Source organism: Herpailurus yagouaroundi, unplaced genomic scaffold (genome assembly GCF_014898765.1).
Source record: "Herpailurus yagouaroundi ecotype Mexico unplaced genomic scaffold, PumYag 162, whole genome shotgun sequence".
In the NCBI taxonomy this organism is placed as follows: Eukaryota; Metazoa; Chordata; class Mammalia; order Carnivora; family Felidae; genus Herpailurus; species Herpailurus yagouaroundi.
The window spans coordinates 46,462,106-46,475,434 of NW_024412403.1; the positions used below are offsets into that span (position 1 = coordinate 46,462,106).

Genomic DNA, 13,329 nt, shown 5'->3' on the forward strand with positions numbered 1-13,329 from the left:
TGCGCCACCCAGGCGCCCCAGAATTTTTGAATATTTTATTGAAATATAATCAATACAGTTTTATATTAGTTTCAGGTGTACAATACAATGATTCAACAATTCTAACAGTAATGAGTATATTACTCCCTTTTATTTTCAATTTTAAAATATAGTAATTATGCAGAACTCATATCTTTACCTGTAGCACATTATATATGTTTTTTTTTATTTTTTTAAATTTTCACGTGTTTTATTTTTGCATGTACTTTTTAAAATTTTTATTTAAATCCAAGTCAGTTAACATATAATGTGATAATGGTTTCAAGAGTAGAATTTCGTGTTTCATCACTTACATATAACACCCAACGCTCACCCAACAAGTGCCTTCCTTAATGCCCATCACTGTTTGGCCCATCTGCCACCCAAAGCCCCTCCAGCAACCCTCAGCTTGTTCTTTATTTAACAGTCTCTTCTGGCTTGCCTGCTTGTCTGTTTTTATCTTATTTTTCCTTCTTTTCCCCTATGTTCATCTGTTTTGTTCCTTAAATTCAACATATGGGTAAAATTATATGGTATTTACCTTTCTCTGACTTATTTCACTTAGCATAATACATTCTACTTACATGTTGTTGGAAATGACAAGATTTCATTCTTTTTGATTGCTGAGTAATACTCCATTGTGTATATGTGTATATATATATGTGTGTATATGTATACACCACATCTTCTTTATCCATTTGTCAGTCAGTGGACATTTGGGATCTTTCCATAATTGGGCTATTGTTGATAGCACTGCTATAAACATTGGGGTGCATGTGCCAATTTGAATCAGCATTTTTGTATCCTATGGATAAATACCTAGAAGTGCAATTGCTGGGTCGTAGGGTAGTTCTATTTTCAATTTTTTGAGGAATCTCCATACTGTTTTCCAGAGTGGCTGCACCAGTTTGCATTCCTACCAGCAGTGCAAAAGTGTTCCTCTTTCTCCACATCCTCACCAACATCTGTTGTTTCCTCAGTTGTTAGCTTTACCCTTTCTGATAGGTTTGAAGTTTGTATCTCATTGTTGTTTTGATTTGTATTTCTCTTATGATGAGTGATGTTGAGCATCTTTTCATGTGTTTGTTAGCTATCTAGATGTCTTCTTTGGGAAAGTGTCTTTTATTCATTTCTTCACTGGATTGTTTGTTTTTTGGGTGTTGAGTTTGATAAGTTCTTTGTAGATTTTGGATACTAACCCTTTATCTGATATGTCATTTGCAAATATCTTCTCCCTGGTTGCCTTTTAGTTTTGTTGATTTTTTCCTTTGCTGTGCAGAAGCTTTTTATCTTGATGTTCATGTTTGCTTTTGTTTCCCTTGCCTCCAGAGACATGTCTAGTAAGAAGCTGCTGAGATCAAGGTCAAAGAGGTTGCTGTCTGTGTTCTTCTCTAGGATTTTGATGGTTTCTTGTCTTACATTTAGGTCTTTTATCCATTTTGAGGTTATTTTTGTGTATGGTATAAGAAAGTAGTCTAGGTTCATTCTTCTGCACATCGCTGTCCAGTTTTCCCAACACCATTTGCTGCCTTTATTCCCTTGGATATTCTTTCCTGCTTTGTTGAAGATGAGTTGGCCATATGTTTATGGGTCCATTTCTGGGTTCTCTGTTCTGTTCCATTAATCTATATGTCTACTTTTGTGCCAGTACCATACTGTCTTGATTACAGCTTTGTAATACAGCTTGAAGTCCAGAATTGTGATGCTTCCAGGTTTGGTTTTCTTTCTCAGAATTGCCATGGCTATTCAGGGTCTTTTCTGGTTCCATACAAATTTTAGAATTGTTTGTTCTAGCTCTGTGAAGAATGAAATTTCAAAGGTTTTGCAGTGTTTTCCAGGTTGCCCCAAAATAAAAATACCCTTTTTTTTTGTTGCATAAAAAGAATAGGTGTCAGTAGCCAAAAATATAAATCAGTAAAGAAGAAAGGAGGAAGTAAAAATCCATGTATTTCAACATGTATTTAAAATTATTTTGGTTATGGGGTGCCTAGGTGGCTCAATCGGTTAATGGCCAACTCAATTTTGGGTCAGGTCATGATCTCACGGTTTGGGAGTTCAAGCCCTGTGTGGAGCTCTGCACTTACAGCGAGGAGCCTGCTTCGGATCTGTCTCCGTCTCTTTGTCATTCCCCCACTTGCAAGCACATGCTCGCTCTTTCTCTCTCTCTCACTCTCTCTCTCTCTCTCTCTCTCTCTCTCTCTCTCTCTCAAAAATAAACATTAAAAATAATAAAATAAACAATAAAAATTATTTTGGTTGCCATTTTTTCATACATGTATGTATATATAGGTATGTGCAATCACAGCATTTCATACATATTTATTCTGAGAAATATTTTGAAATAGATCTTTTATTTTTTTAAACTCTAACTGCCAGCCCTCTATCCCCTTTTAAGATACCAGTATTAACAATTTGGTATTTTTTTTCTCATTGTTATTTATTAAAATCAGATCATATTCTCTATACTCTTCTGATCTGTCTATTCTCAGATAACACTGAATGATGGAAATCCTTTCAAGTCAAATTGCATATATGTAATTAGTCTTTTTAACGGTGCCTAATATGCCATACTATGAGTGTACCACATTTATTATGTCATTTACCAATTGATGGATATTCTTTCTTTTTCTCCACAGTACAATTCTCCAGTAAGTATTGTGGAACTCTGCATTAATAGCTTTACTCCTGCAAAAAGATTTTAAGTGGTCTTTGTGCTATGACTTTTAGGAAGAGGTGGTGGTTTAAAAGAAGTGTAGATTTATTAGGAATAGAATGGGAAGAGTGTGGGGCTTTCTAATAATTCTTCCTGCTCAACAACAATCACTGGTATTTTTATCAGACAACCTAAGCTTATTCAAATATTTGGGGTAATAATTATCTAGCTCGTACTTTTTATGTGACTTTTTCACTTTTAAAAACTTAGCAATCTTTTATCTGGGTTATCTGCTTTTCTCCATTGTATATTCTTGCCTCCTTTGTTGTAGATGAATTGACTATATAAGCATGGATTTATTTCTGGACTCTCTATTCTATTTCATTGATCTATGTATCTATTTTTCTTTTACCAGTATGATACTGTTTTGATTACTATAGCTTTGTAATATAGCTTCAAATCTGGGATTGTGATACTTCCAGATTAGTTCTTCTTTCTCAAGATTGCCTTGGCTATTTGGGACCTTTTGTGGTTCCATACAAATTTTAGGATTATTTGTTCTATTTCAGTGAATAATACTATTGGTATTTTGATGGGGATTGCATTAAATCTGTAGATTGCTTTGGGTAGAGTGGACATTTTAACAATATTAATTCTATCCATGATCATAGTATATCTTTCCATTTGTTTGTGTTGTCTTCAGTTTTTTTCATCAGAGTCTTACAGATTTCAGAGTATAAGTTTCACCTCCTTGGTTAAGGATTTTGTATATTAAAATGCAATATGTGTTACAGATTTTTGTGTATATGTATAACAAATATATAGCAAAATTTTGTATATTAATTTGCCTCCTGCAACTTTACTGAATTCATTTATTGGTTTCCAACAGTTTTTGATGGAGCTTTTGGGTTTACCATATATAGTATGTCATTTGCAAATAGTTAGTGACAGTTTAACTTTTCCCTGTCGGTTTGGATACCTTTTATTTCTTTTTGTTGTCTAATTGCTGTGGCTAGGACTCATAATACTATGCTGAATCAAAGTGGCAAGAGTAGGCATCATTGTCTTGTTTTTAATTTTAAAGGAAAGATGTTCAGTTTTTCACCATTGAATATGATATTAGCTGTGGGTTTTTCATGTGACCTTAGTATGTTTAGGTGTTCTCCCTCTAAACCCACTTTGTTGAGGGTTTTTATCATAAATGGATGTTGTATTTTATCAAATGCTTTTCTCCATCTATTAAGATGATCATATGGTTTGTATCCTTCATTTTGTTAATGGGGTATATCACACTGATTTATTTGCTAATATTAAAACATCCTTGTGTCCTTGGAATAAACCCAACTGGATTATGGTGTATTATCCTTTGTTGAGTTTGTCTACATTTTCTTGAGGATTTTTGCCTCTGTGTTCATCAAAGATAGTGGCCTGTAATTTTTTTTTTAGAGTGTCTTTCTCTGGTTTGGGTATTAGAATAATGCTGGCCTTATAGCATGAATTTGGAAGGTTTCCTTCCTCTTCTACTATTTGGAATAGTTTCAGAAGGATAGATATTAACTCTTCTTTAAATGTTGATAGAATTCACCTGTGAAGCCCATTGGTCTCGGACTTTTGTTTATTGGTAGTCTTTTGATTTTTTTTTTTTATTCAGTTTTGTTAACAAGCAATCAATCTGTTCAGATTTTCTATTTCTTCCTGATTCAGTCTGGAAAGATTATATGTTTATAGGAAATTAATCCATTTATTCCAGGTTGTCTAATTTGTTGGCATATGATTTTTCATAGCAGTCTCATAATCCTTGACATTTTTGTGGTGTCTGTTCTTCTCTAATTTCTGATTGTACTTATTTGGGTCCTTTCTGTCTTTTTGTCTCTTGATGAGTTTGGCTAAAGATTTATCAGTTTTGTTTATCTTGGTTTCATGATCTTTTGTGTTGGTTTTTTAGTCTCTATTTCATTTATTTCTACCCAGAACTTTATTTCCTCCTTCTAGTAACTTTGGGCTTTGTTTGTTGTTCTTTTTCTATTTCTTTTAGGTAAAGGATCAGATTGTTTGAGATTTTTTGTTTGTTTCTTGATGTAAGCCTGTATTGCTATAAATTTACCTCATTTTCTCGTTTCATACCATTGTCATAAAAGATATAATATGAGTATTCTTAAATTTATTGAGACTTATTTTGTGACCTAACATGTTCTGTTTTGGAGAATATTCCAGGTCTACTTGAAAAAAATGTGTATTCTGCTGTTTGAGGATGGAATATTCTGTATATATCTGTTAAATCCATCTGTTTAATGTGTTGTTCAGTGCCACTGAACAAAGTTCCTTATTGGCTTTCTGTCTAAATGATCTTTCCATTGATGTAAATGGGATCTTAAAGTCCCCTACTATTATTATATTACTGTCAATTTCTCCCCTTTATATTTATTAATATTTACTTTGTATATTTAGATGCTTCTGTGTTGGGTGCATAGATATTTACACTTGTTATATCCTCTTATTGGATTGATTTCTTTATCTTATTTATTGCTTTTCTATGTATTTTTTTTATAATCTTTGGTTTAATATCTATTTTATCTGGGGCCACCTGGCTGCCTCTGTGAGTAAAGTATGCGACTCTTGATCTAATGGTTATGAGTTCAGACTGTACACCCACGTTGGGTATAGAGATTACTTAAAGATAAAAAATATTTAAAAAATGAAAAATAAAAATAAATAAAATAATATTTATTTTGTCTGACATAAGCACTGCTACCCCAGCTTTCTTTTGCTTCTATTTGCATGGGAAATCTTTTTCCTTGCCCTCATTTTCGGTTTGTATGTGTCTTTAGATTCTGAAGTAATCTCTTGTAGGCAGTGTGTAGATGGGTCTTGTTTTTTTTTATCCATTCAGTCACCCTGTATATGAACTTTTTAAAATTGATGTATAAGTTGTATATAGTCAAATGCTTAGATCTTGATTATATAGTTCACTAATTTTGACTAATGCATACACTCATGTAACTACACTGCCTATCAAGAAACATTTTCATCACCCCAGTAAGTTCTTTCACCCTCCTTCCCAGTCAATACTCCTCACCTCATACCAGAGAACTTCTAATCTGATTTCTGTCACCAGATTAATTTTGTCTATTCTACAGTTTCATGTAAATTGGGGAGGGGGAGCACATACATTTTTGTGCATGAGTTTTTTTATTTGGCATAATGGTGTGGAGAATCATCTATATTGTTTTATATATCACTTGTTTATTCCTTTTTATTGCTATGTAACATTCTGTTGTGTAAATATCCAACAGTTTGTTTATCCAGTATCCTGTTGATTGACATCTAGACTGTTTCTAGGTTAGGGCTATTATGAATAAATCCGATATGAACATTCTTATAAAAGACTTTTGTAGACATGTTTTCATTTCTCTTTGAAAAATTCCTAGGAATGATACTGCTGAGTCATAGGATAGACATATGGGTCATATTTAAAGTAACTGCCCCTTGATTTTTCAAAGTGGTCATACTATTTTACATTCTTAACAACATATATGAGAGTTCCAGTTTCTTTACATCCTCTCCAATGATTGATGTTATAATATATTTTTTTCACTTTAGCCTTTCAACAAGGTGTGTAATAGGATCTCATTTGCTTTTAATTTCTATTTTACTGATGATTAAAAATGTTGATCGGGACGCCTGGGTGGCTCAGTCGGTTAAGCGTCTGACTTCAGCTCAGGTCATGATCTTGCGGTCCGTGAGTTTGAGCTCTGCGTTGGGCTCTGTGCTGACATCTCAGAGCCTGGAGACTGTTTCAGATTCTGTGTCTCCCTCTCTCTGACCCTCCCCCATTCATGCTGTGTCTCTCTCTGTCTCAAAAATAAATAAACGTTAAAAAAAAATTTTTTTAATAAAAAAAAATGTTGATCACTTTTGCATATTTTATTAACCATTCTTGTACATTCTCTTGTAAAATGCCTTTTTAAAAATATTTATTTATTTTGATAGAGAGTGTGTGCAAGTGGGGGAGGGGCAGAGAGAGAGGGAGAGAGAATCCCAAGCAGGCTCCACACTGTCAGCGCAGAGCCCAGTGTGGGGCTTGATCTTACGAACCATGAGATCATGACCTGAGCTGAAATCAAGAGCCTGATGCTTAACTGAGTCACCCATGCACCCCTCTCTTGTAAAATGTCTTTTTAAATCTTTTGCCCATGTGTTTAATTTGGTTGTTTGTCTTATTATTGAATTTTAACATTTCTTTATAAATTCTAAATAGAATACCTTTGTCAAATATATGTGTTTTTAAGATTTCTTACCAGTCTGTGGCTCACCTGTTTATTTTTTTCACATTATTTTTTTTTAAGTTTATCTAGAGGTGGGGGACAGAGAGAGAGGAAGAGAGAGAGAATCCTGAGCAAGCTCTACACTGCCAGCACAGAGCCCAATGCAGGGCCAGTTTCACACTGTGAGATCAGGACCTGAGCCAAAATCAATCAAGAGTTGGACACTCAACCAACTAAGCCACCCAGGTGTCCCATTTTCACAGTATCTTTTAATGAACATATTTATCTAATTTTGGTGAAGTCTAATTTATCAATTTTTTCAATTTTTATTTTTAATTTCAATTTTAGTTAACATACAGTACAATATTGGTTTCAGGAGTAGAATTCAGTGATTCATCACTTATATTCAACACCCAGTGCTCATCACAAGTGCCTTTCTTAATACCCATCACCCATCTAGCCTATCTCCCACTCACCTCCCTCCATCAACCTTCATTTTTTCCTTTTAATGCAAGCTTTTTATGTCCTCTCTAACAAATCTGTGCCTACTGCCTTAAGATTACTAACATGTTCTCCTATGCTTTCTTCTAGTAGCTTCATAGTTTTTGTTTTTATATTTAGGCCTGAGTCCCATCTTGAATTAATTTTTGCATTTATTTTTACAGATATCCAATTACCCCAAAATACATTTGTTGGGGAAAAGTTTTTTTCGCTGAATTATTTGTCAAAATCATTTGACTTTCATGCTTATTGAATATAATTTGTGTATATGTGTGTGTCTGTTTCTGGACTCTGTATTCTGTTCCCCTGATCCCTTTTATGTACTTTTGCATTGTCTTTATTACCATAGATGTATAATAAATCTTGAAGTCAGGATAAATCCTCTAATCCTGGTCTACTTCTTCAAAATGATTTTAGTAGTTTTAGGTGCTCTATATTTTTAAATAATGTTTAAAATCAGCTTATTAATTTTGTAAAACTGTGCTGGGATTTTATTTTGATCATATTTGGAGATAGTTGAGATCTTAACATTAGACTTAACATTGAATGTTCCAACTCATGGATATGGTATGTCACTTCATGTATTTATCCTTTTCTCAATTTGTCTATCTTTTATAGTTTTCTATGTAGGTCTTACATATCATTCATTCAACTTATCCATAAGTTTTTTTTTTTATATTTTCAAAGCTATTGTAAATAGTTTGTTTTATTTCATATTCTAATGGTTCATTGCTAGTATGTGAAAATATTGTTTTATATTATGGGAGGTCGTTAAATATACTGATTCTAGTAATTTTTCTCTAGATTTCTTAGAATTTTCTATGTATGAAGTTAACAACAAAAATTCTTCTTCCTTTTTAGTCTTTATGCCTTTTATTCTTTTTCTTGTCTTATTGCACTGGCTAGGACCTTCAGTACAATGTTGAATAGAAATGGTTGTCTTGGGGCGCCTGGGTGGCTCAGTTGGTTGAGCATCCGACTTCAGCTCAGGTCATGACCTCGTGGTTCATGAGTTCAGCCCTGCGTCAGGCTCTGTGCTGACAGCTCAGAGCTGTCAGCACAGCTCTGTGCAAGATTGTGTGTCTTGCTCTCTCCCTGCTCCTCCTCTGCTCATGTTCTGTCTCTCTGTGTCTCAAAAATAAATAAAACACTAAAAAAAAAATTAAAAAAAAAAAAAAAGAAATGGTTAAGTCTTACCTTTTTCCTACTTTCTTCCTGCCCTAAATCCTGGTGCTTGCCACTCTTCCTTACTAATAAATGCCCTTTGTGACTCCCCCCCCCCCCCCCGCCCCAAATAGGGCACTTTCACCTGCATTAAAAACCTGGTCAGGTGGATATCCTTTTTCCTCAATGATTTCCTTAATGGCATCTGGAGACTGTCTGCTACCTTTTGGTTGGCAGAAGCTACTTCTCCTGTTATCTTGATAACTTTTTAAGCCAAATCTCTTTCTTTTTCTTTTTTTTTTTTCAACATTTATTTATTTTTGGGACAGAGAGAGACAGAGCATGAACGGGGGAGGGGCAGAGAGAGAGGGAGACACAGAATCGGAAACAGGCTTCCGGCTCTGAGCCATCAGCCCAGAGCCTTACGCGGGGCTCGAACTCACCGACCGCGAGATCGTGACCTGGCTGAAGTCGGACGCTTAACCGACTGCGCCACCCAGGCGCCCCAAGCCAAATCTCTTTCTAAAATTATCAGGCCATCTTTTATTTAAAAAAAAAAATTTAATGTTTTTATTTATTTTTGACAGAGAGAGATAGGGAGAGAGAGAGCGAGAGAGAGAGCAAGCATGAGAGGGGGAGGGGCAGAGAGAGAGGGAGACACAGAATTTGAAGCAGGCTCCAGGCTCCAAGCTGTCAGCACAGAACCTGACGCAGGGCTTGAACTCATGGACTGCAAGATCATGACCTCAGCCGAAGTCAGACACTCAACCAACTGAGCCACCCAGGAGCCCCATCAGACTATCTTTTATTAGCACGAAATCCTCCACTTTCCTTCTGCTTTATGTTCACATAATAACTTCACTTTTTCTTGTATCATGTTAGAGTCTATAGGGATGCCTTTCTTATAGCAATCCTGCACTCACATAAAAGCTACATTTTCAATACAAGATGAAAAGGTATTTCATGAAATGTGCAAGGTTTTCATGCCTGCTGGCATAACTGCAGCAATGGCTTCATGAATTTCCTTTTCTTTTTTTTTTTATGTTGGTCCTTATACTGGAATCATTTACCTTGAAATGTCAGGCATCCACAGATTCAGACCTCAATCTATGGTACATATCAAGCAATTCAACTTTTTCTTGTAACGTCATAACTTTTCTTTGCTTCTTTCACTTCCAGGATGACTGGTGGGACTTTGTATGGGTGCCATTTAATTCAAGGTTTACAGTATTGCACAAACTAAGGTGAAAAAATATGTTAGAACTGTAAGAGATAACTTTTACTGTGATACACGATTTACTGGAGAGAAGAATTCACATAGAGATGATTAGGGTCAAATAGCATTTTAAACAGATACTTTCAACACTTAGGCTCACTGCAATAGGTGCAGGAGATGACTTTGAAATTATCTCAGTGATACAGTATGTGTTGCAGTTAATTTTATGCAGTTATGAATTAATACTGCATCTTTACATTTGTTTGCATATCTCTTAACAATGCTGCCATGTTTGGTCTATGTACATGTAAATTTTGATGAATTTTAACTTTTTATAATAGATTTGTATATCTTTTATGATATTAAATGATAAATTCATCTTGTATCTATATGTATCTTATTCATTCATGAGATACCTAACCTTTTCTTAATTTTTCTTCTATGTTTCTGGGCTACATGATTTGTTTACAGATTTTTGCAAATTGTTGGCTTATCTCCAAAAAATTTTCAATATATTTATTGAAAAAAAAAAGGCATGTATAAGTGGACCTGCATAGTTCAAGCTTATGTTATTCACTAACTTTGTCATTCATCCATTGATAGACACTTATGTTGTTTCTGTGTCTTACTCCCATTCTTTGCATCCAACATTTTATCATTAAGTATGCTGCTCAGTAGGGTTTGCTTATATCTTTCCTTATTAGGTCAAGGAAATTTTCTGTTATTCCTAATTTTCCAAAAGGTTCCATCATAAACTCATGTTATAGTTTACCAAATGCTTTTTCTACATCTATTGCAATGATAGTATGATTCACATATATTAAACCAAACTTACGTTTCTGGATTAAACCTCATTTGACCATTGATTATTAACCTCTTTATATATCATTGAATTGGATTTGCTGACATTTTACTAAAGATTTTTGTTTTTGTGCTCATGAGGTTTTTTGGTTTATACCTTTCTTAAAATGCTCTAGTCATCAAGGTTATAGAGGCCTCATAAAATGGGTTAGAAAGTATTTACTCTTTCTCTTTTTATTTTATTTTTTGGGTTGGATAGAGTTGGTATTATTTCTTCCCTAAGTGTTAGATAGAATATACCAATGAAGTCATCTGGGTTGGGATTTTGTGTGTTTGCAAGGAGTGTCAGGGAGTAGGGAGACTATGAATTATGAGTTAAATTTCCTAAAATGATATAAATCTGTTAGAGTTTTGTATTTCTCCTTGGGTCACTTTTGGTAATTTATGACCATATTTTTAAATTTATCTACATTGTCAGGTTTACTGGCATAAAACTGTTTATAATATCCTCTCACTATCCTTTTAATGTCTATAAGATCTATGTATCTTCCTTCATTTCTGATATTGATAATTTATGTTTCCTCAGTTTTTTCTTGCTCAATCTTTTAAAGAGTATATTGATTATATTAACTTTTTAAGAACTCTGGCTTTGTTAATTTCCTCTGATGGTTTGTCTTTTTAAAATTTTTGTTAATTTTTGCTCTTTGTTTTATTATGAAAATTCTATACTTACATTGTATTTCAGTGTTTATTACCCTTTTCAGTTGGAAACAATTTTTTTAAGTTTATTTATTTTGAAAGAAAGAGAAAGTAGGTGAGGGACAGAGAGAGAGAGAGAATCTGAAGCTGAGTCAGGTCTGCCCAGAGCCTGATTCAGGGCTCGAACCCACAAACTGTGAGATCATGACCTGAGCCAAAACTAAGAGTTGGATGCTCAATAGACTGAGCCAGCCAGGCATCCCTACATGTCACAAATTTTGATATGTTTGTTTTATTATTTAAAGTATTTTCTAACTTACCTTGTGAATTCTTTTTTGACCCTTAGATTATTTATTATATTTAATATAAATATAAATATATAAATATAAATTATATTTAATATATAAATATATTAAAATATATAAATATAATAATATATATTTATAATATATAATATAAATATATATTATATTATATAAATATATGTTATATATTTATATTATATAATATATAAATATATATAACATATAATATATATAATATATAAATATATATTATATATATTATATATGTAAATATATAATATTATATTATATATAATATAAATATAAAATATATAAATATAAATTATATTTAATTTCCCAAATATTTGAGAATTTTTGAGGTTTCTTTTTGTTATTGATTTCTAACTTAATTCCATTTGATGGAATAACATATTCTGTATGATTTCATCCTTAGGAATATATGGCCCAACGTATATGGTCTAGCTTGGTGACTCTTCCATCTGCAATTAAGTAAAATATGTATTTTGCTGTTGTTGGGTGAAGGGTCTGTAAATGTCAGTTGATAGATAGTGTTCACATCTTATACATTCTTAGTGATCTTTTTTGTCTATTCTATCAATTTCTGAGAGAGGGGCCTTGAAGTATCCACCTATGATTGTGGATTTCTTTATATTTCCCTTTAATACTGTCAAAGTTTGCATTATATATTTGGAAGCTTATTTATTAGATACATATGCATTTAATATTGTTTTGCCCTCTTGAGTAAACGATCGACACTTTTATAATTTTTAAATGCCTGCAGTTTTCAGAGAGAGAGGGGCAAACTAAGAAACAGACTCTTAACTATAAAGAACAAACTGATAGTTACCAGAAGGCAGGTAGGGGGGATGGGTTAAATAAGTGATAAGGATTAAGGAGTATACTTGTGATGAGAACCAGGTGATGTATGAAGTGTGGTATCACTGTATTGTACACCTGAAACTGATATTTCACTGTATATTAATTAACAAATTTAAACAAAAACTTAAAAAACACTGACATAAAGTAAACTGCACGGAGAACAACAATAACCAAAAAATGTGGTCTTTTTCTTTAATACCCTTCATCTTGAACACTACTTTTTTTTTTAATCTTTTTTTTTTTTAACATTTATTTATTTTTGAGACAGAGAGAGACAGAGCATGAACGGGGGAGGGTCAGAGAGACGGAGACACAGAATCTGAAACAGGCTCCAGGCTCTGAGCTGTCAGCACAGAGCCCGACGCGGGGCTTGAACTCACTGACCTTGAGATCATGACCTGAGCCAAAGTCGGCCGCTTAACCGACTGAGCCACCCAGGCACCCCGAACACTACTTTTTCTGATAGTAGTGTAGCCATGTGCGTTTTCTTACATTTACATGTGTGCATAATGTTTTTCTGTCCTTTTCCTCCCAGCTTGTTTGTGTCCTTATGTTCCAAGTGTGTTTCTTGTAAACATCATATAGATATGTCTAACTTCTTTTTATCCATTCTGACATTCTCTGTTCCAGGGTAAATTCTAGCTGGACTAAATATTTAAATGTAAAAATCACAGCTTTACAGCAGTAGAAGAAACTATGGGAGAAGTATGGGAGAAGTTTAAAATAATTACAGGGTAAAAAATAAATAAATAAATAAATAAATAAATAAATAAATAAATAGAATAAAATAAAATAAAATAAAATAAAATAAAATAAAATAAAATAAAA

At 33.4% G+C, this 13,329-nt stretch overlaps 1 protein-coding gene across 4 annotated transcripts in view; it reads left to right on the forward strand.

The window, feature by feature from the left end:
- The window catches only part of ARL6 (ARF like GTPase 6), a 41,356-nt gene that overhangs the window by 16,642 nt on the left and 11,385 nt on the right, over positions 1–13,329 (forward strand). For 2 of the 4 annotated variants that reach the window (XM_040484260.1, XM_040484262.1), the window contains exon 6: positions 2,655–2,666. The exons of the other annotated variants lie outside the window; for them this stretch is intronic. In XM_040484260.1, the coding sequence (XP_040340194.1) occupies positions 2,655–2,666 (12 nt within the window). The remainder of the gene's footprint in view (positions 1–2,654; positions 2,667–13,329) is intronic. 4 annotated transcript variants of the gene reach the window in all.